The sequence below is a fragment of the Camelus dromedarius genome, chromosome 10 (genome assembly GCF_036321535.1).
Source record: "Camelus dromedarius isolate mCamDro1 chromosome 10, mCamDro1.pat, whole genome shotgun sequence".
NCBI lineage: Eukaryota > Metazoa > Chordata > Mammalia > Artiodactyla > Camelidae > Camelus > Camelus dromedarius.
In genome coordinates this window covers 20,269,864-20,292,143 of record NC_087445.1, presented here as the reverse complement: position 1 = coordinate 20,292,143, position 22,280 = coordinate 20,269,864, and the positions used below count along the sequence as shown (strand labels likewise).

At 33.5% G+C, this 22,280-nt stretch overlaps 1 protein-coding gene across 5 annotated transcripts in view; it reads left to right on the top strand.

The window, feature by feature from the left end:
• Positions 1–22,280, top strand: part of DENND4C (DENN domain containing 4C) — a 95,467-nt gene that overhangs the window by 24,391 nt on the left and 48,796 nt on the right. For 3 of the 5 annotated variants that reach the window (XM_064490177.1, XM_064490176.1, XM_064490178.1), the window contains exons 1-10: positions 308–393; positions 1,581–1,902; positions 7,237–7,489; positions 8,400–8,469; positions 10,216–10,385; positions 13,293–13,531; positions 15,059–15,125; positions 16,218–16,276; positions 17,158–17,302; positions 20,369–20,544. In XM_064490177.1, the coding sequence (XP_064346247.1) occupies positions 369–393; positions 1,581–1,902; positions 7,237–7,489; positions 8,400–8,469; positions 10,216–10,385; positions 13,293–13,531; positions 15,059–15,125; positions 16,218–16,276; positions 17,158–17,302; positions 20,369–20,544 (1,526 nt within the window). In that variant the 5' untranslated portion in view covers positions 308–368. Of the gene's footprint in view, positions 1–302; positions 394–1,580; positions 1,903–7,236; positions 7,490–8,399; positions 8,470–10,215; positions 10,386–13,292; positions 13,532–15,058; positions 15,126–16,217; positions 16,277–17,157; positions 17,303–20,368; positions 20,545–22,280 lie in introns of those variants that run through there. The other 2 variants (XM_064490175.1, XM_031449642.2) reach the window with 2 other exon arrangements.

Here is a 22,280-nt window from a genome sequence, read left to right as displayed (position 1 = left end):
ATATTAGAATCTAGTCTAAATTTAAAAGATTGACCTTACAGAGTGTTGGAGAAGATGGTGAACAGTTGGAACTCTCATATACTGATGTTAGGAATGTAAAATGGTACACTCATTCTAGAAAACTATTTGGCACTTTTTTAGAACTATGTACACCTACCAGGTGATTAGCCATTCCATCCAGAATTTACCTAAGAAAAATGAAAGCCTATATCCATAAGGCTTATACATGCGTATTCATGACAGCTTTATTTTCAATAGCTCCAAACTGAAAATAACCCAGATGTCTCTTAATATAGGTCAGTGGATAAACATATTGTGGTATAGTCAACAGTGGAATATGAAAGGAGTGAACTATTGATATAAACATCATGGATGAATCTCAGAATAATTACAGTGAGTGAATGAAGCCAGACAAAAAAATAATATCCTGTATGCTTTCATTTATATCAATTATAGAAATTAATCTATAGTGACAGAAAGCAGGTCACTCATTGCCTGTGGAGGCATAATGAAGGGGTACGAGAGTATTTTGGATGTTGATGGATATGTTCACTATCTTGATTGTGGTATGTTTTCACGGGTATATACATTTGTGAAAACTTACCAAATTGTACACTTTATGTGGGTTGTTTTATACTGTATAGCACAGGGAACTATATTCAGTATCTTGTAGTAACTTACAGTGAAAAAGAATATGAAAATGAATATATGTATGTTCCTATATGACTGAAGCATTGTGCTGTACACCAGAAATTGATACAACGTTGTAAACTGACTATACTTACATAAAAAAATATATATATATAAAAAGTAAACTAACTAAAAATATATGTACAAAGATGTTAATTGCAACATTTTTGCAATAGAAAAATTTGGAAGCTTTCCGAATAGTCATCAGTTACGAGTAGATGAGTGAATTATGGGGCATCCACGTTAACCTCAGTGAGTTATTACAAATCACCATGTGTTTATGTTGTGTAGTAGGAGCTAACATGGTGTTGTAGGTCAATTACACTTCAAAACAAACAAACTCATTGAAAAAGATCAGATTTGTGGTTACCAGAGGCAGGGGGTAGGGGGAGCAGGAATTGGATGAAGGCAGTCAAAAGGTACAAACTTCCAGTTGTAAGATAAATCAGTGCTAGAGATGTAATGTACACCATGATAAATACAGTTAATGTTGCTGTATGTTATATATGAAAATTGTTAAGAGAGTAAATCCTAGGAGTTCTCATCACAAGAAAAAATTTGTTTTCTATTTCTTTAATTGTGTATCTGTATGGGATGTCCACTAAAATTATTGTGGTAATCACTTCATGATGTATGTAAGTCAAATCATTATTCTGTATACCTTAAACTTACATAGTGCTGCAATTATATCTCAATAAAAATGGAAGAAAATAAAATAAAATATCTTAAAAAAAAATCTTCCTCTACAGAATGATAACAATTTGATTATAAATCCACCTGGGGAAGTGTGCTAGTTGTTCATTGTTAACTCTGGAGTATTTTAATTTTAGTGAGTCTGGTAAAGCATTTTATTAATGTCTTTTTTTTTTTTTCCTTTTTCTTTCCTCTAGGAAATATAATAGCAGCCATGATAGAAGACAAAGGGCCAAGAGTGACTGACTACTTTGTTGTGGCTGGTCTCACTGATACGTCTACTCTTTTGGATCAAGAAATAAATCGTTTAGATACTAAGCCAACTGGGCCTAAAGCTCCAATTACAGACATTGCAGTTATTAACAAATCAGCTGGGGAAACAGTACCTGAAGGTTATACCTGTGTTGAAGCCACTCCATCAGCTCTTCAAGCAAACTTGAACTATGGAAGTCTGAAAAGCCCAGAACTGTTCCTCTGTTACAAGAGAGGGAGAGATAAACCACCCCTTACTGACATTGGGTACAGTGACTTGTTTTGTTTGCTCTAGTGAAGGAAATAAAATTTATTTAAGATGCATGGGAATAGATACTCAAAATCCTTGATAGTTCTATTATGATTACTTTAAGATCAAGTATAGTAAGGTATTACATATCTCTGTCCACCCTTACTGAATTTCTCTGCATTGTACTTGAATCATTTTCCTTTCAAAAGAATATTGAAATGAAGGCATTAGAGCCTGAAATGTGATTTCATTTCTGTTTGTTCTTGTCAGATAAGCTTATTAATTATACATCAAAGAACAAGAAGCTATAATAAAAGACAGTATGTTTGTAAGGAGCTCCTTGGGTTATGTGATGAGTTTTTGTGAAACCCTGAACTCATTTGGCAAAGGAGCATTCCTGTTTTAGAAAATGCAGTTGTACTGTGTGGTCTGTAGTGCCAGGAGGAAAGTATTTACAGTTTAGAAGGAGTGTAGTTTTCATGAGGTGTTTAGTATCTAGTCCACAGCCAATGAAGAACAAACATTCTTTGTAAAAGCCTTTTCCCCAAAAATGTCTACATTGACTCTTCTGTAAATAAGATAATGCTTTTAGAATACCTATAGTATTTTATCATATATACATGTCATGTATGAAGATGTTCTGCTTATTATAATTATCATCAGTTAGTAAAAACGTAGGTATTTGAGAGCATCTTGGGAAATAGTTGGGATTAATTTATCCATTTATTGCAAAGTATGCAGTTGGAATTTTGATGGAGATTGCATTTTAATGGAGACTGCATTAATGTCAGTTTGGGAGAAGTATTGCCATCTTTAAAATACTAAGTCTTCCAACCTATGTGTCTAAGTCTTTCATCTGTGTAATTTTATTCTTAAGTATTTTATTTGTTTGGATTCTATTCTAAATGGGATTGTTTTCTTAATTTTCTTTGTGGATTATTCATTGCTGATGTATGGAAGCACAGCTGAATTTTAACTTTATGTGTTAATCTTAGACCGTGCTACTGTGCTAACTTACTCTAATAGCTTTCTTATGTATTTTGGGGGGATTTTTAATATATAGGATTATACCATCTGCAAATAGAGATAGTTTTAGTCCCTCATTTACATGTTGCTTATGCTCCCTGCCGCCCACCCTGCCCTGGTTAGAATTTACAGCATGGTGTTGAATAGCAGTGATGAAAGCAGGCATCCTGGTCTCATTCCTCATCTTAGGTGGAAGGCTTTCAGTCTTTCACCATTGAGTATGATGTTAGCTGTGGGCTTTTCATAAATGCTGATTATCATGTTAAGGAAGACCCTTTCTACTCCTGGTTTTATGAGAGATTTTATCATGAAAGTGTGTTGGGTTTTGTCAAATGGCACTTCTTTGTTAATTGAGATGATCGTGTGAATTTTTCCTTCATTCTTGTAATGTGATGTATTGACATCAATTGATTTTATGTCTCTCTCTCTTAAGATAACCACAATGCCACACCTAAAAATGATTACATTCTGAATATCGTCATGTATCCAAATTTCCCTGACTGTCCCATGCTGGTTTTTTTTTAACAATTGATTGCTGGTTGTTCTATTGATAGTTGTTCAGATGTTAAGAAAGTTAGCTGCTGCATTTGAGCCTACCACTTGTTTTGCTTATCATTTCTTCCACTATTTCAATAGAGCTCTGATGAAATTGTCCTGAGATCCTTATATGTTCAAATTTCCAAAGCCAAAGGATGATTTATCCTTATCTTACATTCCCTTTATGTAGCATCCATTTAGCTCCTTTAGTAAAGTCTACCCTTTTAGCTTATCTGATTTTCCTTCAAGTCAGTACAGTTGGGATGGTGGGTCACACAACTTTATTGGGTCATTGGACGTAGGAGCCAGATTAGAAAGGGTTGAGAAATGATTGGAAATTGGAGCAATAGAGGTTTCTTTTTGAAAGCTTGACTTTAAAGGAAAGAGGTGATAGTTACGGCCTTGCTATTCATTCAAGGTGTAATCCATGGGCCAGTCTTGTTCTTAGGGCTTGGGGGTGTGTTAGACAGTCAGAATCTCGGGCACTGCCGTAGACCTACTGAATCTGTATCTTAACAAAACCCCCAGAAGCAATGGTTTAGGGTACCTGGAATGTGAGGGGGTATAGAGTCAAGGCCTGTTGCTTTGGTGAATAACATTGTACAAATACTTTTACATATTTGTGGAGGTGTGTTTTCAGGTAGATCCTAGATGGGTTAAAAGATAAATAAGGCATTATTTTGTTAAATGTTACCAAACTTCCTTCCACTGTGGTTGTGCCATTTTATATTCCCATCAACAACGTATATGACTGTTTCTTTCCCCAAAGTCCCATCAACAAAGTATGCGATGATAGTTTTGAATTTTTGTCAGTCTCACAGTTGAGAAATGGTATGTCAGAGTAATCTAAATGAGGTTAAATATTTCTTCATGTGTTTAAGGACCATTAACCTTTTTTCTTTTGTGAACTGTTGATGTCTTTTTTAGAAGTAGTTTTTTGTCCTTTTCCTTGATTTTTTTTTTAAGGAGATTTTTATGTATTAAGAGGATAAACTTTTTGTTAAATGAGTCATCAAATGTTTTCTTCAAGTTTATAATTTTTTTAAAATATTGAAATATAGTTGACCTAACAATATTATGCTAATTTAAGGTATCCAACATAGTAATTCAATATTTTATAGATTATATTCCATTAAAGTTATAAAATACTGGTTATATTCCCTGTGTTGTACATTACAGCCTTGTCATTTATTAATACCTAGTAGTTTGTGCATCTTAATCCCTTTTATTTATTTTGGTACTCCCCTTACCTCTCCCCTTGTAATTTGTCTTTTCACTTGGCTTACGGTGTTTTTAAGTCATGCAAGGTTTATTTTATGAAGTTTATTTTCTTACTCTTTTATTGCTTCTAGATTTTGCATCATAATTATAAACACTTCCCACTGCTAGGTTTTCTTTTAATACTAGTACGGTTTCATTCTTTATATTTACATCTGTGATCCACTGGGAGCCCTTTCTGGTGTATAGTGTGAAGTATAGGAAAAAATTTTGTTTTTTTCCCCAAATGGGAGTTTGCTTATTCAAGCTCTGCTTATTAAGTTAAAAAGTCCATCTTTTCCTTAGTGTAATGAAATGCCATCTTTATCATGTAGTAGATTTCTTTTGTGTTCATTGTTCTGTTTCCTCATTTGCCATTTTAATATTTAGTTGGGCTTTAACAGCTTAATTGAACTATGATTCACATATTATACAGTTCACCTGTAATAGTAATTTAATAGTAAAATGTACTATTAAATGGTCTTTAGTATATTCACAGAGTTACGTAGCCACAATCAATTTTAGAACATTTTCATCCCCCTAAAAGAAACCTCGTGCTCTTAGCAGTTGCTCTCCAATACTCCTTCTCACTCTCTAGCCCTAGGCAACTCCTAATTTACTCTGGGTCTCTATAGGCATGCCTGTTCTGGACATTTCATGTAAATGGATACAATATGTGATCTTTTTTGTCTGGCTTCTTTCACTTAAAATTTTTACAAGTTTCATCCACGTTGTCCCTTGTATCAATACTTGATTTCCTTTTGGTGATCTATGATATTCTGTTACATGGCTGTACTACATTCTGTGTATCCATGTATTAGTTGATGGATATTTGATTGTTTCCACTTTTTAAAAATTTCTCTTGGGTATATACCTAGGAGTAGAATTGCTGGATCATGTGAAAACTCTATGTTTAACCCTTTGAGGAACTGTCAAACTATTTTCCGAAGTGGTTGATTTCGACCAGTAATGTATGAAGTTTACAGTTTTCCTGCAGTCTCACCAAGTTGTTATTATCTGTCTTTTTTATTGCAGCCATCCCAATGAATGTGAAGTGATATCTCATTGTGGTTTTGATTTGCAGTTCCCTAATGGCTAATAGTATATTGAACATATTTTTATATACTTTTGGCCATTTGTATATCTTCTTTGGACAAAGATCTGTATAGATTCTTTGCCCATTAAAAAAAGATGTTTTATTTTTAAATAATTTTACTTATATAGAAGAATTATAAAGATAGTACCGAGAATTTCCATATATCCTTTGCCAGTCCTGTGTCCATTTTTAAATTGTGTTTTTTTTTAATATATTGATTTGTAAGTGTTCTTTACATTTTCTGCAAAGAATTTCCTAATTAGATGTATGATTTACAAGTATTTTCTCTCATTCTGTGGGTTATCCTTTTACTTTCTTGATGGTATCAGTTGTAGCATGGAAGGTTTTAATTTTAATGAAGTCCAGTTTATCTATCATTCTTTTGTCATTTGTGTTTTTGATGTCATGTACAAGAAGGCTTAGTCTAACTCAAGGCCACAAAGACTTATTGCTATGTTTTTTCCTAAGAATTTTAGCACTTACATTTAAGTGTTTGATCCATTTTGGGTTTTCTGGTGTGTAGTGTAAGGAAGGGATCCAACTTTATTCTTTAGCACTTGGATATCCAGTTGTTCCAGCACCATTTGTTGAAAAGACTGTTCTTTTCCCATTGATTTATTTTGCCAGTCTTGTCTAAATCAATTGACTGTAAGTGTACGGGTTTGATTGCAGACTGTCTGTGCTATTCCATTGATCTGTATGTCTGTCCTTACACTAGTACCACACTGTACTGATGTGCAGATATGTAGTACATTTTGAAGTGGGAAAGCGTGAATCCTCCAAGTCTGTTCTTTTTTTCCAGATTGCTTTGGCCTATAACTGGGTCCCTTGCACTTACATATAAACTTTGAGATCATACTGCCTTTTTTTTACAAAAGCAGACAGCTAGAATTTAGATAGTAATTGTGTTGGCTCTGTAGATCTATTTGGGGAATATTGACATCTCACTGATATTAAGTATTCTTATCCATGACCATGAGATGACTTTTTCTTTATTAGCTCATCTCTAATTTCTTTAAACAGTGTTTTGTAGTTTCAGTCAAAGGATTTTTAAAGGTAAAATTTTGACCGGAATTAGGAAGGAAAATTATGTGGAAACATCTGAATACTTGATAAAACTTGTGAGAATTGACCTAAGGATGTTTGTTGTATGCTCCTTTTTTGTTTCATATGTTTCTTGTTATAAGCAATAAAAAATCAGGTTGTTTGATCTTATTTATACTTCTTAAAGCTATATTCTATTGTTGAAAATAGTAGTTAAGAGATTTATAATTCCCGAGGTATAGTAATTTTAGTTTTGGTTTGCAATTAAGATTGGAAAACAGTAGGGAAGACCAAAATAAATTTTTTTTTTTTGTTCTCAAGAGAAAACCAGCATTAACCTGAAATGTGTTCACCTATTTATTTACTTATTTCTCCCCTCCCTGCCATGCAGAGTTCTGTATGATGGGAAAGAAAGGCTTATTCCAGGATGTGAAGTGATACAAGCCACACCCTACGGTCGCTGTGCCAATGTCAACAACAGTTCAACTACTTCACAAAGAATCTTTATCACTTACCGAAGGGCTCCTCTAATTCGACCCCAGAATTCCTTGGCTGTAACTGATATCTGTGTTATTGTAACCAGTAAAGGAGAAACCCCTCCTCATACTTTCTGCAAAGTTGACAAAAACTTGAATTGTGGAATGGTAAGAATAAAGTTTAATTTCTAAAATTTCATATGAAAACCAAAAAAAAATTTTTTTTGGACTCTTGTTTTTCATTGTGCTTATTTTTTACTCTCAGTTTATATTTTCATGATTGTTTTTATTATTTTTAGCTTTCTAATTTTTATGGTTCATAATGACTTACAAAATCCTTAGCTCTCTGATGTTTTAGAATAATTTCATCCAGAAGATACATACTTAAAGTCAGATTTTTTTTTTTTTTGCTACCTGCTGAATTGCCTATGTTACATTAATATAGAGGTTTTATTAGCTTTGGGATTTCAGTGGTGTCGTCAAGGACAACTGCAAGTTGACTGGGTCGAGACTTCCCCTATATTTATTTTAAATATTGTAGTTTTACATGCTAATGAAGAAGAAAATGCAACATATACATTTGATTTATAGTTTTATGACTCTAGAGTTTACTGTAGGGTTACATTTACTTTGAAAAATGTCTTAAATTAAGCTAATATTAGCTTAAATGAGGTATAGGCAGAGATGACCCATGCACCCACGGCTATTAGTCAACACTGGTTTGCCTCTGGAGAGAATGACTTCATAGAACCCTAGTGACCCCAGTCTTTCCTAGCTGGGGCTCTAGCACCCACTCTGTTTTGTGTTATCTCTTTCAAATAGAAGCAGCCTCTCGGTGATTACAGAATTTTAAACTTTTTGAAACAGCCTTCGCATCAGTTTAATTTTTATAGCAATATTTTTTTACTCTTTTTAGTGTTTCAATTTCATGTTTTGCTCTGTTGTATACTACATAGTCTGTTTGATAAACATGTTTTAAATAGACTTCCCTGAATAATCAAAATCTTTAGAAGACATTCAGCAATATCAATTTATTTTCACCTTTTTGTCTTTTTTAAACCTAATTTATATTTTACAGTGGGGTTCCAGTGTGTTTCTGTGTTATAAGAAGTCTGTGCCTGCTTCTAATGCAATAGCATATAAAGCTGGTAAGTACATTTAAAAAAATGGTTTCTGCTACTGTAGGACTTGTTGTACATTAACATTTGGTTACAAGAGACAGTATATGCTTCCTTATGCAGTATTGGAATTGATCTATTCATAAATTGAATTACCTATAACTTTAGCATGTAAAGGCATAAGTTTTCTTAAATATATTACATACTTACAAGATATTTTAATGTTACCCTTCACCAACAAAAATACTGTATTAATTAAACAGAAACTTCTATCCCAAGCAAGCATTTGTGAAATAAACATTCAAGATTTTAGTCTACACTAATAGACTTAACAATTGAGTGAGAAACCGCTTACTCTCTGCACTTTTATATTTTGACAATCAGAAGGGTGTCAAACTGCATCTTTACTTCTTATATTTCCTTCTCTTATCTCTGTGTGTCTGATTTGAAACCACATGTTACTTGCCATGAAAGGTGGACTTGCTTCCTTTCTCACTTGTTGCAAAGAATCAGCTAAATGGAGGAGAGAAGGGCCTGAGAAACTTTTCTGCCATGAAGTGTTTGAGAAATGTATCGCCACATTCTAACTGCACAGTAAAGTGTCAAGGGCTGTAAAGATTTAAGTGTGACCTCTTCATCCCACTGGTATGGTGGGATAAAAACTGAAAATACAGGTATGCTCCAGTTGTAAATAGAAGAGATACTGGAATACTTTGTGAAAAGCAGTGTCAGTTACTTTTTGATTGTGCACAATTTTTGGAATAAAGTTTTACTTCAGGGAAGTCAGGCAAATCCATTTTTGAGAAATCTTAGTTGTCCTCATAAAGATATTCATACTAATGAATCAAACCATTTAATTTATAATATAAAAATAAAGGCAACAACTAACAAGTTTCAGTATCACTTTAAAATGTTCTGATAATATTGCTGTAATGTGTTGATTATGTGTGATTTCTTTAAAATTTTTTTTTTCTTTTTGGTGGGGAGAAATTGTTACCTAAAGAAAAACTTACAGAAACAAGTTTTGTGAAAGTATTCAGGTATTTGATATGAGACACGTATTTTAGAATACAGAATTTTGGAGACTGAATTTGGACTCAAAATTCTGCTACTAATTTTCAAGTGTATAACTTAGAGGTAGTCTGTGCATTGGAGATGTCAGAGGCTAATGAACTGTTGCCATGTGGGTACTTTAGCCCGCGGGGGCTTTGTTATGCTTCTCAGAGTGCCCCTGCTCCTGCTTCCTGGATCTCACGTACTCTCTGCTTAGTCACAAGGGTTTCTGGCTTATTGACTTTTCATATTGCATGTCTTCTCACTGCTTCTCTCTCTAGACAAGTTTAGGGGCTGTGATAATTTCTGTTGCCTTGGTATTATTTCATAATACTGGTCCCTTCCCTGAATTTTTTTTTCTTTTATAGAAGACTAACTGAAAAATTGGTAAATTTTCCTGTATGTTTCTTTACCACTCTCCATAATGTTGGCAGTATGCACGGAAAATACATTAAGGTTGATGATCCTGTTGAATAGTTTTAACTAGTGTATTTAATACATATTAATGTTACAATGAACTGTAAGTCCATGAGTAAAAATAAATGGTAAATTTGTTCATTTATTATAATTTCTGATATGCAAGAGAAATAGTGATTTTGAAACTTCATACCTAAATATTTCCATAAAATTTGCCATTAAATTATTCTTTTAATATTTATCACATATAATTTGTGCAATAGTAACTATTAAAAGAAATTTATCATTGTCTCCTTTCTCCAAAAGGTTTAATTTTTAGATATCCAGAAGAGGACTATGAGTCATTTCCACTGTCGGAATCTGTACCTCTCTTCTGCCTTCCGATGGGAGCTACAATTGAATGTTGGGATCCTCAGAGTAAATACCCACTGCCAGTTTTCTCAACTTTTGTCCTGACAGCCTCTTCTGCTGAAAAGGTTTTTTTTTTTCCTATTTTGCTCATGTTTTTTGTTTTGTCTTATTTTTTTTCTTTCTTTTAGAGTGAAAGCAGTTTGATTCAGGGAGATACACATGCTATGGACAGTGTGGGCCATCTCAGAAGGCAAGAGAGGCCTATTTTGTCCATGTTTTTAATCCCATAAAAAGATTAATATGAGATAAAGTCTTATTTGAATGTTAGGATTATTTGCACATAATACATTTCAGTTTAAATTTGTACTGTAAAGCCCAAAGTGAGAAGTCAGCATGAAAATTGCTATCAGGTTGCTGATACCTCTGGAATGCCTATAGAAGCAAATATAAAGTCTCTCTGGAGAGGAACCCCCAAAACCCAAGCCTCAAGATGTGGTTCTAGTAAAAGTTAGAAGACATAGGGACCATAGGAATAGTCAACAGGACATAATCAGAGCTGGGTTAGACGCTTAAGGCATTAAAATGATAGCATGACAGTATCATAGATACTATAAAAGAATATATAGTTGAAATGATTTAAGACCTAATAGAGGGGCTCAGAACATTAGGGAAAGGGCGGAATGTTTTGAAAAATGAATAGACAGATTGAATAAAGAATCAAATGTCTAGAAATGAGAAGCATGGTCCTTAAAATTTAGTGAATGGTTTAAACAGCAAATAAGACATATTTGAAGGGAGAATTAATGAGATGGAAGATTGGTTACTTCAAATGTGGCACAGAAAAACATAAAATAGAAAAGGAGTTTAAAAATGTAGAAGATAGAATCAAAAGGACCAATAGATATTTAGTGCATTTCAGAAGGAGAGACTAGAAAAGGGAGAGTCAACATTTTAAAAGCTAGTGGTTGGCTGAGAGTTTTCCAGGGTTGATAAAAATTGAGTTTTCAGGTTAAAGATACACTGAAACTTCAGCAGAAAAAAATAAAAATATAAGACCACCTTTAAATAAGTATTATAGTAAAAGTAGAACACCAAAGACAAAAAAGAACCAGAAAGAGAAGACATACTTACTTTCAAAAGGATGACTATTAATTGATGGCTAATTTCTGAACTACGACAGTGAGGGTAAGAAGATAAGTAACATTAAAATTGACAGAATTAGCAAAGATAGTTTAAACAATATACAGAAAGCACTAGCCATAAAAGAAAAGATGAATAGTAGGACCTCATTGGAATTAAGAACATGTGTTCATTCAAAGATACCAATAAGAAGTTGAAAAAGCAGACTCCAGACGGGAGAAAGTAATGTGACACTGTACGTGTTCCATAGGGGTTTATATTTCAGAATATTTAAAGAACTGCTGCATTATCAGCAAGGAAAAGAAACAACCCTGTGGCTCAGCAGTTACACTCCTGAGCATATTCCAAGAGAGAGGCGTTTACATATCCTTCGAAAGACATGTGTATTTGTATACTTTATTTGTAATAGCCAGAAATTCAAAACATGTGTAAAGTAGTAATAATGACATAGAATGATAATTTAGAGTGAAAAAGAGATGGTGAAAAAAACATTAGGAAATAAACAGTAAATAAAACTCAGATCTAGTAGAAATTTAAAAATTAAAGAGTTTCTTAGGAAGTTTGATAGAATAATCAGTTTTATTGAAAAGTATAACTAACCAAGGCTAACTCTTGTGGAACAAATGAAAATACATCTGTGTCCTTATTCTACAGTCTACAAGTTTATAGCCACTGTATTAAAGATTATAATGAAGGTTAAGTGTCTAGTACAGTGTCTGGAACATAGTAAAATACTCAACAAATGAATTCCAATATTATATTAACTGGATGGCTTACAACTAAGCTACCTTTTTAGCTTCATGATCATTTATAGTTTCTCTCACTGAAAGCAATAAATATAAATGAGTATTTTATGATTTTCAAACATTTAAGAGTTACCAAATGTACTTTGACCAGTAGAGAACAACAAAGCCTTTTTGAGATGCTTTTGTCATATTGCTTGTGTTAAAAATCTCTGAGATCACTTTGAAATAATTGTCTCTGGGAGTGTTGTCTTTATAAAGACAAGGGTTGATATGATATATATGATATATATGCAGATTTATATACACACATATATAGTGACTAAATAGTTATAAGATTTATAAAAGTATCACTTATCTATCTCCAGAACTTTTTCATCACTCTAAACAGAAGCTTCCTTCACCCTTACCCTAAGTCCTTGGTAACCTCTTCTATCTTTCTCTACCAATATATCTATTCTAGGTAGCTCAGATAAATGGAATCATATAATATTTGTCCTTTTGTGTCTGGCTTATTTCAATTAGCATAATGTTGTCATGGTTCATCCATGTTGCAGTATTTATCAGAATTTTATTCCTTGTTAATGATGAATAACATTCCTTCTCATATATATACAGTCAGCCCCCTGAATCCTTGGATGCAGAACCTGTGGATAAGGAGGGCCGACTGTAGTACATTATATTATAAGGGACTTGAGCATTCGTGGATTTTGGTATCCACTAGGGGTTCTGGAATTAATCCCCCTCAAATACTGAGGGACGACTGTATTACATTTTGCTTATCCATTTATCTGTTGATGGACATTTGGGTTGTTTGAATCTTTCCATTATTGTGAATAATGCTGCTATAAACATTGATGTACAGGTATTTGTTTAAGTCCCTGTTTTCCGTTCTTTTTGGTATATCTGTAGGAGTGGAATTGCTGGATCATATGGTAATTGTTTGTTTAACTTTTGGAGGAACTGCCAAACTGTTTTCCACAGTAGCTGTACCATTTTATATTCCCATCAGCAATGTTTGAGATTTTTTTTCCCATTTATCTATCATATGTACTCTAAGCAAATATTTCTTTTGGAACAAGAGAAAAAGAGAAATTAATTCTTAAAAACAAACTCATATTTTTTTAACAATACCTTTACTCTCTGTAGGTATATGGAGCTGCCATCCAATTTTATGAACCTTACTCTCGAGAACTTCTCACAGAGAAACAGCTTGTGCAACTGGGCCTGCTGACACCTGTGGAGAGAAAAGTGGTCTCCAAATCCATCAATTCAAACAAATGCATTTGTTTACTCTCACACTGGCCTTTTTTTGAAGCTTTTAGAAAATTTCTCATGTTTATCTACAAACTTTCTGTGTCTGGACCACATCCTCTTCCCATTGAAAAGTATGTATAATGACTCTTGAGGGATGTCTGGTGGAAAAATTGGATGTGTTTATACACATTTCATTGTTTCCCTGACTGGAAGCTTCTGAGTTGAATGAGAAGGAGCATAAAAGTCATCCTACTTTTTACTTGCTCCCTTTCTTCACCTTAGTCATTGACTCTGAATTTAAAATTGAGGACTGGTAGTGAGGATGACCATATAATCATCTTCTGGGAGTTCAGCTGAGAAGAGAACTTATATATAATATTGTATTTTGTGTGTTCTTCCTATTCATTCTTGAATAACTAAGAGAAAAGTGACTGTTGATACACACACCCACCCCACCCCACCCCAAACATCCAAATGTTCCAAGTTAAAACATTTCTAAACTGATGTAGGAATTAATAAGGGTGAGTCTATTTATATTAAAAGTGAAGTTTTGGTTTTGGCATTGATAGAATTCTGGATGTTTTCCCTTTGATTTGTGATTTCCTTCATTACATTTTATAAGCAAGAAACTTATATTGGATCCACTGTCTTTTTAAAACCACATCTTTTCTGACTTCTAGTGGCACATTGATTTGATTATTATAGTAAATAACTCATGTACCCTGCTAAAAAACCAAGTTAGGAGCTTTGTGGAAACATGTTTTAGTATGAATAAACATACAGACTTTTCTTAAAATTTCCAAAATTTCACATTATAGCAGAAAGAATATCAGTAAAGTGTACTAGTTTAGTGGAATAGAGAGGGGCAGTTATCTGTAGGTTTTAAAATAATGCTGCTGAAAAATCAACTTTAAAAAATAGTAAAGTGTTGTGCATAAACTTACACAATTTGGCTTAGCAGTATGGTTTCAGCTTTCATGTTGTATTACTGGAATGCCAGTCTAATGGTTCATAATTCTAGATTTAACTTTCAGTGGTCAGATTAAAAGTTGTTAGAAGTAAGTTTAATGATGATGATAAGTTAGCAGCCTTTGAAAAAGTAAGGTCCTGTGAATAGTTTGTGAAAATAGAATGAGTGTATGTGATTTTTTTTTCAATTGAAGTAACTAATACTTTGCATATTAGTGGATTCTAAGAGCTCAGAACTTAAGAAGTATTATTAATAGGTGGAGAAATAGGACAAGTGGTTTGCTCAAAGTTATAGTAAAAGAACTATATTATTTTAATATTAACTAGTAAGGTTAAATTCTGTATTAGTTTTGATTCATTATATCACTGTTAGTTACTCCCCATACTGGAACTGATAACCAGGGCAATAAATATTATCTTCTTTCATGGAAACTATTCATGTTACTCTTTATTTTCTTGATGATAATAGGGTATATAAATATGGACTTTTAATCAGGAAGTACAGTGCATCTCAGAAGTTGAGTGGAGTGAGTACATGTATTTACACCAAGTAAATTTGTTTATTTAGCTTAAGTTTTAGGTGAGTTTGTCAGATCTGGGATGATACATAATATGTAAGATTTGTTAAAAAATCTGTGAAGCTATGTATTTCTATTCTAGAAAAGTAATTATATTAAAATTTTTTCTAGGCACATTTCACATTTTATGCAAAACATCCCTTTTCCTTCACCACAAAGACCAAGAATCCTGGTACAGGTAATCAAAAAAGAGTATATTTGAGGGGAGCGCTGCATAAATTCATTCCGATCACTGCAGGGTGGATTCTGTGGCCCTTTGGCTTTAAGGTGGAGCAACGGGCACTCATAAAGTCCTTGCATTTCCTGTATTTTATGTCTTCCATGAACATCCTTTCTACTTTTTTTTAAAATTTCGGATGTTCAGGATTGCAGTAATTATAATACTTGGTTCATGACATCATTGGTCCATGCGTGACCTTTGTGTACCTGATTTTAATAATGTAAAACCCAGACTTAGGTTATGGCATGTTTTTAATATTGGAGTATTTAATAAATATTAGATATGAAATGGATTATGGTTGGAGGGTGAGAGTGAAGTAGTCTATAATAGTGCTCTTCAAACTATCTGTTTTAAAGGACCAGTTTCTTTTTATTTCTAGTCAGTGGCAGACCTATATAAATATACAGCTTGTCACATATGTAGCTTACCATGTGAGATCCGTATAGACATGAACAGGTCTATACCCTGTCCAATGACGTGAGTTTACTGATGGTGTACTTGGATGTGAGAGCAGAGTTACACTGCCATAAAAGTTTCTAAATGGCTTACTCTCTATTTATATACTGTCTGTTCCTAGACCACTAACAGTCTATATAGCCTCGCCCTTTGAGTAGCACTGATCTATAGAAGCAAGGTATTTTAAAATTTTTGCTAAGATGGTTATCAACATTATATGTGATATGGTAGCATTAAGTCAAATACTGTTAATTTTAAATGTTCTTCAGTTCAGCAAAGTTTTAATATATATTAAGCAGTTTCCAAATATAGAGTAAATAAATTTGAGGCTTTAAAAGGCAGTTACTCCATAATTTTTAAACAACTGTATTTTAACCAATTAATTGAATCAGAATTCAGTTGAATTAACCACTTAATTAAAAAGAACTAATTCAGGACCTCTAAGTAAATACAGCTATTGTTCTATATTTTAGTACATGTTTCCAAAACTGTATCAGTCTGCATATTAAACTGTTTTCCATTTTACCCTTGATCTAAATATTTAGGTTTCAGAATTGGCTTGGTTAATTAATTAATTAATTTTGTTTTTTTAAGCTATCAGTCCATGATGCGTTAATATTGTCACAGCCAGTTTCTACACCTTTACCACTAAGGTAATTAATAGTATCTAAAATGATATATTTATTCACTTGGAGCAGAATGCTTTAAAACATTTTAAGGGTTCGGGTAATACAGTTGTGTAATTTTTACAAACTGTGTAAGCATAGCCTTAATGTTTCAAACTTTGATAGCTGGGTGGATGGCCTTGCTATTTTAAAATGGAACACTTAAGAGAGTTACAATATTGGATGTAGGGAATACCTTCCTCTTCCTCTCCTCTCTCCTCCCGTATCCAGTTAATAACTAAATGTTCAGAGTGAACTGATTTTACCTCCTAAAAATCTCAGATCTGTTAGCTTCTCTTCATCTGCATCACTAGTCCAGGCTAGCACGATCTGTCACCTTGACTACTTCATTGTTAACCTCTTAGTTAGTAACCTTGCACTCTTTCAGTTTTTTCCACACTGTAGCCAGTGTGTCCTTTTGAGAATGCAAGTATAAATGTTTGAGAATGCAAATATCATTTTTATTTCAGGTATACTCTTTTGTTGTGTTCACTCCCTCCCCCTATACTTTAGTCACAATAGATTTATTTCAGTTTCTTGAACATGACAGTTGCTTTTTCTTGCCTCAGGACATTTGCATATATTGTCTGTGCCTCCAACCCCTACATCCTTTCTTTTGAGCTCAGCTCAAATGGTTGTTCTTTGGGAAAATCTTTCTTGATAAATGCCCCTTTGTTATCAAAGAATGAGTTTGAATCATTCTCTTATACCATCTCATTGCATTTGCTCCTTTTCAGTGATAACTAAATGAGAACTTGAAATTAATATTAGATTCTAAATTGTTAATATGTAGGAAATAATTTAATAAACAAATCTTAACACATTTTAGAGAAATAGTTCATAATTCCTCTTTTTCTCTATTTTTCTAGTGGAGCCAACTTTAGCACCTTGTTAATGAATTTGGGTCCTGAGAATTGTGCAACACTGCTGCTCTTTGTTTTACTTGAGTGTAAAATTTTGCTACATTCTCTTAGGCCAGCTGTGTTGACTGGAGTAGCCGAAGCTGTTGTAGCTGTAAGTATAGAATTTTCATTTTAGTACAAAATTCTTGACAGGATTATTACTTTAAAGGGAAATTTCCTTCAATGAAAGCAGCTCTGAAATTACCAGTAGAAGTTACATAAATGTAATAGGGTGGCAAAGAGAAATACTTAAAAGGAAAAGTGATTTCTATTTGAGAGAAAATGTCAGTTTCTAATTTTTCATATTTTAGAGTTGTTCGGAGAATCTATATGATTACATGATAATAAAACTTGTGAATGAAGCTTATATTAAATGAGAGGCTCTGGCCAATTTCAGTTGCCCTAAAATTATACACATGAATTACATAACTAATTTCTCCCAATTTTAACTTTTAATCATTGCAAGCCAATAACTTGGGAAAATCTAGATGATTGTGAAATTGGATAATGTACAAATGCTTAGCTATTGTGTAAAACAAGTAAAAGTTACATCAAGTCCTCCCCTGTTTTAAAACCTTTTTGATGGCTTCCCATTGCAATTAGAAAGAGGTCTGATCAGATAGGGCTTTAAAGGTCATAGTATAGAATTTTGGATGTTTCATTTTTCTAACCCTATTTTCCATTATTAGTTTAATTTAAAATAGTTGATTCCCTTCTCTTCCTTTCTCCATTTTAAGAATGTAACTGTTACGAAAATAATGATCTAAGTCTCTTTCACTCCTGTGTCCTCAGCACTTATCACAGTTAAAGAGCATGGAGTAAACATTCAATAAATATTTGTTAAATTAACAAATAGGATAGTCTCCAAGATCTTAATCTGGTCAGGGAAATGCTGCTAGGACTGAAAATAGTAATAAACATTTGAGATGGTTTATAGGGGGCAAAAATGCTAATTATATACCAGTTTTCCAAGCCTCCACAGTTGCATGTGTCGGCAAAAGTTGTTACAACATGAAAATATTTGTTAATGGACTGACCGGTTTTATGAAGTTCCCACTCCTTCCTTTAAAAGTTTAGTGTTTATCTATGCCCCTCTGTCTGAATCTTTGTGGCCCACTCTCTTGAAAGTGAAATTGGAAGACTTATGAAAATGCAAGATGGCATGAAATGTATGTAATGAATGTTGGAACACTGCCTGAAGAGGAGAATGATTTGGAGGGTGGCAGCCTGGCACACCTTTGGGAGCCGTGGGGACCACCTCGCCCTGTGGGGGCTAAAAACGCCCCTCACCGTGGCGGGCACGGTTAAAAAAAATAGAAAAAGGAGAATGATTTGACAAAGCTAAGAATATTGAAGATTTAATGGAGCCCCATAGTAAAAATTAATGGAAACAATGAATATTTTTGTAAAATTGACCCTATTTAAGACTGTGTTGCAAAAGTCAAAGATGAAGACAAGAGTATCATTTAGTTGTCAGACAGTTTTGTTCTGAAATTTCTTACGTAGTTGGAGGTGTAACGTAACCTTTTTGCTGAATGGAACATAGTTTTCACTGAAGGAAATCTTGAGTTGTTAAGGTCCTTTGCGAGTAGTTCTGTCCATCTTCTGTCTGATCTCATTTTCTACTTCTCTCCTCCTTGCTCACTCTGCTGCAGCCACGGTGGCCTTGCTGCCCCTGTAACATATTAGGCACACCTCACACCTTAAGACCTTTGCTCTATCTGTTCCTTTTCTTCTAAGTGCTCCACCCTTAGATGTCCCCTTGACTAACTCCCTCACCTCCTTCAGGTTCCAGCTCAGCGTCACTTGCTTTCTCTCTCTCCTGTTCTCAACTTTAATCCCTTGCACTTGGCTTTACTTTTCCTTTTTTACATAGTGCTTAGTGCTCTCTCACATGGTGTGTATTTTATTTATTATGTCTTCTGTTTATTTTCAGTCTTTTTCTTCTAGACCAGGTTTTGGCAAACTATGGCCTGTGAGTCAATTCCCGGCTGCCGCTTGTTTTTGTAAACACAATTTTACTGGAACATAGGCCATTTATTTACATATTGCCTATGACGGCTTTCATACATGAAGACAGAGTTAAATATTTCTGGCAGAGATAATATGGCTTGCAAGGCATAAAATATTTACTCTCTTTTACAGAAAGTTTGCTGACTCTATGCTACAATATAAACCTCATGAGGACTGGAATCTTTGTTTTATTTGTGGTTATGACCCCATCATCTAGAGCAGTGCTTGGTACATATTAAGTGCTCAAATACTTGATAAGTAAATAAATGACAAGACAGAATTCCAGTTTTGTATAACCATCTGGAATAAATGGCAGAGGTTGTAAATTCTGTAGGCAATTATTTGGGATGAGTGATGATGGGTAAGGTCATAATTGGACTAGACTTTGAAAAATAGCAAGGATTTTTATAGTAGAGGAAAAATTTTACCATCAATAATTAAATTTTTAATGTTAGCTGATTATTTAAATTTTTTTTTTTTACTTGTCAAAACTTGTCTTTTTCTTTTTTTTTTTTGGAAAGACTACAGTGATATAATTAGGTTTATTTAGTTAGTTAGCTTTATAAAGGAAGGCTAGTAAAGATTGTTGAGGTATGTTTTATATTGACTAATATTTTTAAGACACCAAGCTTCACTGAAGTTGGATCATTTTATGTTTATTTGGACAGTTAGGAAATCTTTTTGTTGAAATTTTCATTTGACTATTACTGTTCCCAAGAGAGTCATTTTAAATTTTTTAAAGTTCTTGGTGCTCTTCATTGGATTTTAGTCAAAGGTTATTTTGAGGATTAGTAGGTGGATAAAATGCATGAGTTAAAGATCATGAGTTTGTTTTATAATATTTTGGGTAATTTTCTCTCTTCTTTGACTCTCTCCATAAAGAGGGAACGTGGATTTTCTCTAGGCATTACAACAAGTAACATGCAAAGAGCTATTAGCGTTTTCATTGTGATTGTGATCATTGTCACACTTGAAGATTTTTATCACATTGGTTAATGGTATTGCCTAGTAGTATTTTATAGTCATTTAACTTTCGGAATGAAGTTTAAGGTAAAAGAAACTCACTTAACTGCTTTTTAATGGTCCCTTTCAGTAATACTAGTTAATTACATAATTCTCATTGCAAATTTAAAATCTGGTTAATTTTTTAAAACTTTCTCCCCAGATGATCTTTCCGTTTCAGTGGCAATGCCCATATATTCCCCTTTGTCCTCTTTCACTGGCGGCAGTGCTGAGTGCACCTTTTCCGTTTATAGTTGGAGTTGACTCAAGGTATTTTGATCTTCATGACCCACCACAAGATGTTGTTTGCATTGACTTGGATACAAACATGTTATATGTGTAAGTTGATTCTTTTTATATTTTCTCAATTTATATTTTTCCTCTCATGTAGTTATGGCTCATTGAAAACACCTAGAAATGATATTTTAAAAAGTTGTTAATAAGTCTTCATCTTTAATACAGTGGTTCTCAACCAGGACAAGTTTCAGAATCCTGGAGCGCTTTGTGATTTGAAAAAGAACATCCTCAATATTATTACAGTTTATAATGTTAACAGTAGGCAGGAGATATTTATGTTTATCAGAAGAGAATATGGATTAAAAAAAGGTTTAATACTGCTTTCAGACCTTAGGAGATGATAGGCTATCTAGGTTTAATTCAAAATCTGTGTGTAGACTTTTGAAAAATAGATTTACCTGTTTGACTTTAGTAACAATATAGGATAATATTATGCTGTTTCCTTAGGTGTCAAGATTTAAATATTATAGGTATTGTAGATAAATTGATATTAATAATCAGAAATGGGGGGAGGGTATAGCTCAGTAGTTAGAGTACATGCTTAGGATGCAGGAGGTCCTGGCTTCAATCCCCAGCGCCTCCATTAAAATAAATAACTAAATAAATAAACCTAATTCCCCCCTGCCAAAAAAAATCAGTAATAGTTTGTGTTTACTGGAGGTACTAAATATGTGCGGCAGTAGTATAACTGAGGGTCCAGAGAATAGAGCACCATATTAATAAAAGAAGCAGTTCTGGAAGGATGCTTAGGAGTTCCCTTTCCACCACCCTCTACCACCACCAAAAAAAAAAAAAGTGGGAAAGGGCAGTAAGTATTGAAAATTCCCTAGTGTTGCTGCCAAATTCCACCTTTTATTCCTGGAGTCCTTTTATTCTTTCCTGTTTGATTTTGATAGAAAATGAATAGAGTAAGAACTTGGGATGAGACCTCATTGGTCACAGCAGTAGAATTGGTTGGGAAAATAGCCTTAAGTGAACCAAAAGAACGACTTAAGGAAAAAAAAACATTTGCTGTAACTTAAAAAATAATTTTGAAGTGGATCTACCATTGTGTTTTAAAGACTGTATAATTGTGGTTGCTTTTTACTGCATTTGCTTGTTTATTTATTTGGTTTTTAATACATTTTTAAACTTGAAGTATAGTTGATTTACAATATGTTGTTTTAGGTATAGAGCATAGTGATTTCAATATTTTTACAGATTATACTCCAGTGAAAGTTATTAAAAGATAATGCATATAATTCCCTGTACAATACAGTATATCCTTGTTGCTTATTTATTTTATACATAGTAGTTTTTTTAATCTCTTAATTCCATACCCCTAAGTTGCCCCTCCCCTCTTTCCTCTTTCCACCAGTAACCACTAGTTTGTTTTCTATATCTGTGAGTCTGTTTCTGTTTTTATTCATTTAAAAAAATTTTAGATTCTACATGTACATGATATCAAACAGTATCTTTTTTTTTTTAATTTGGTGGGAAGGTAATTAGGTTAACTTACTTATTTGTATTTAGGGGAGGTACTGGGGATTGAACCCAGGACTTTGTGCATGCTAAGCATGCGCTCTATTGCTTGAGCTGTACCCTCCCCCTCTATCTTTCTTGGAGTTATTTTAGTAAGCATAACATTCTCTGGGTCCATCTATGTTGCTACAAATGGCAGAATCTCATTCTTTTTTATGGATGAATAATATTCCATTGTATATATATGCACCACATCCTCTTTAGTCATTCATCTGTTGATGAACACTTGGATTGCTTCCATATCTTGGCTATTCTAA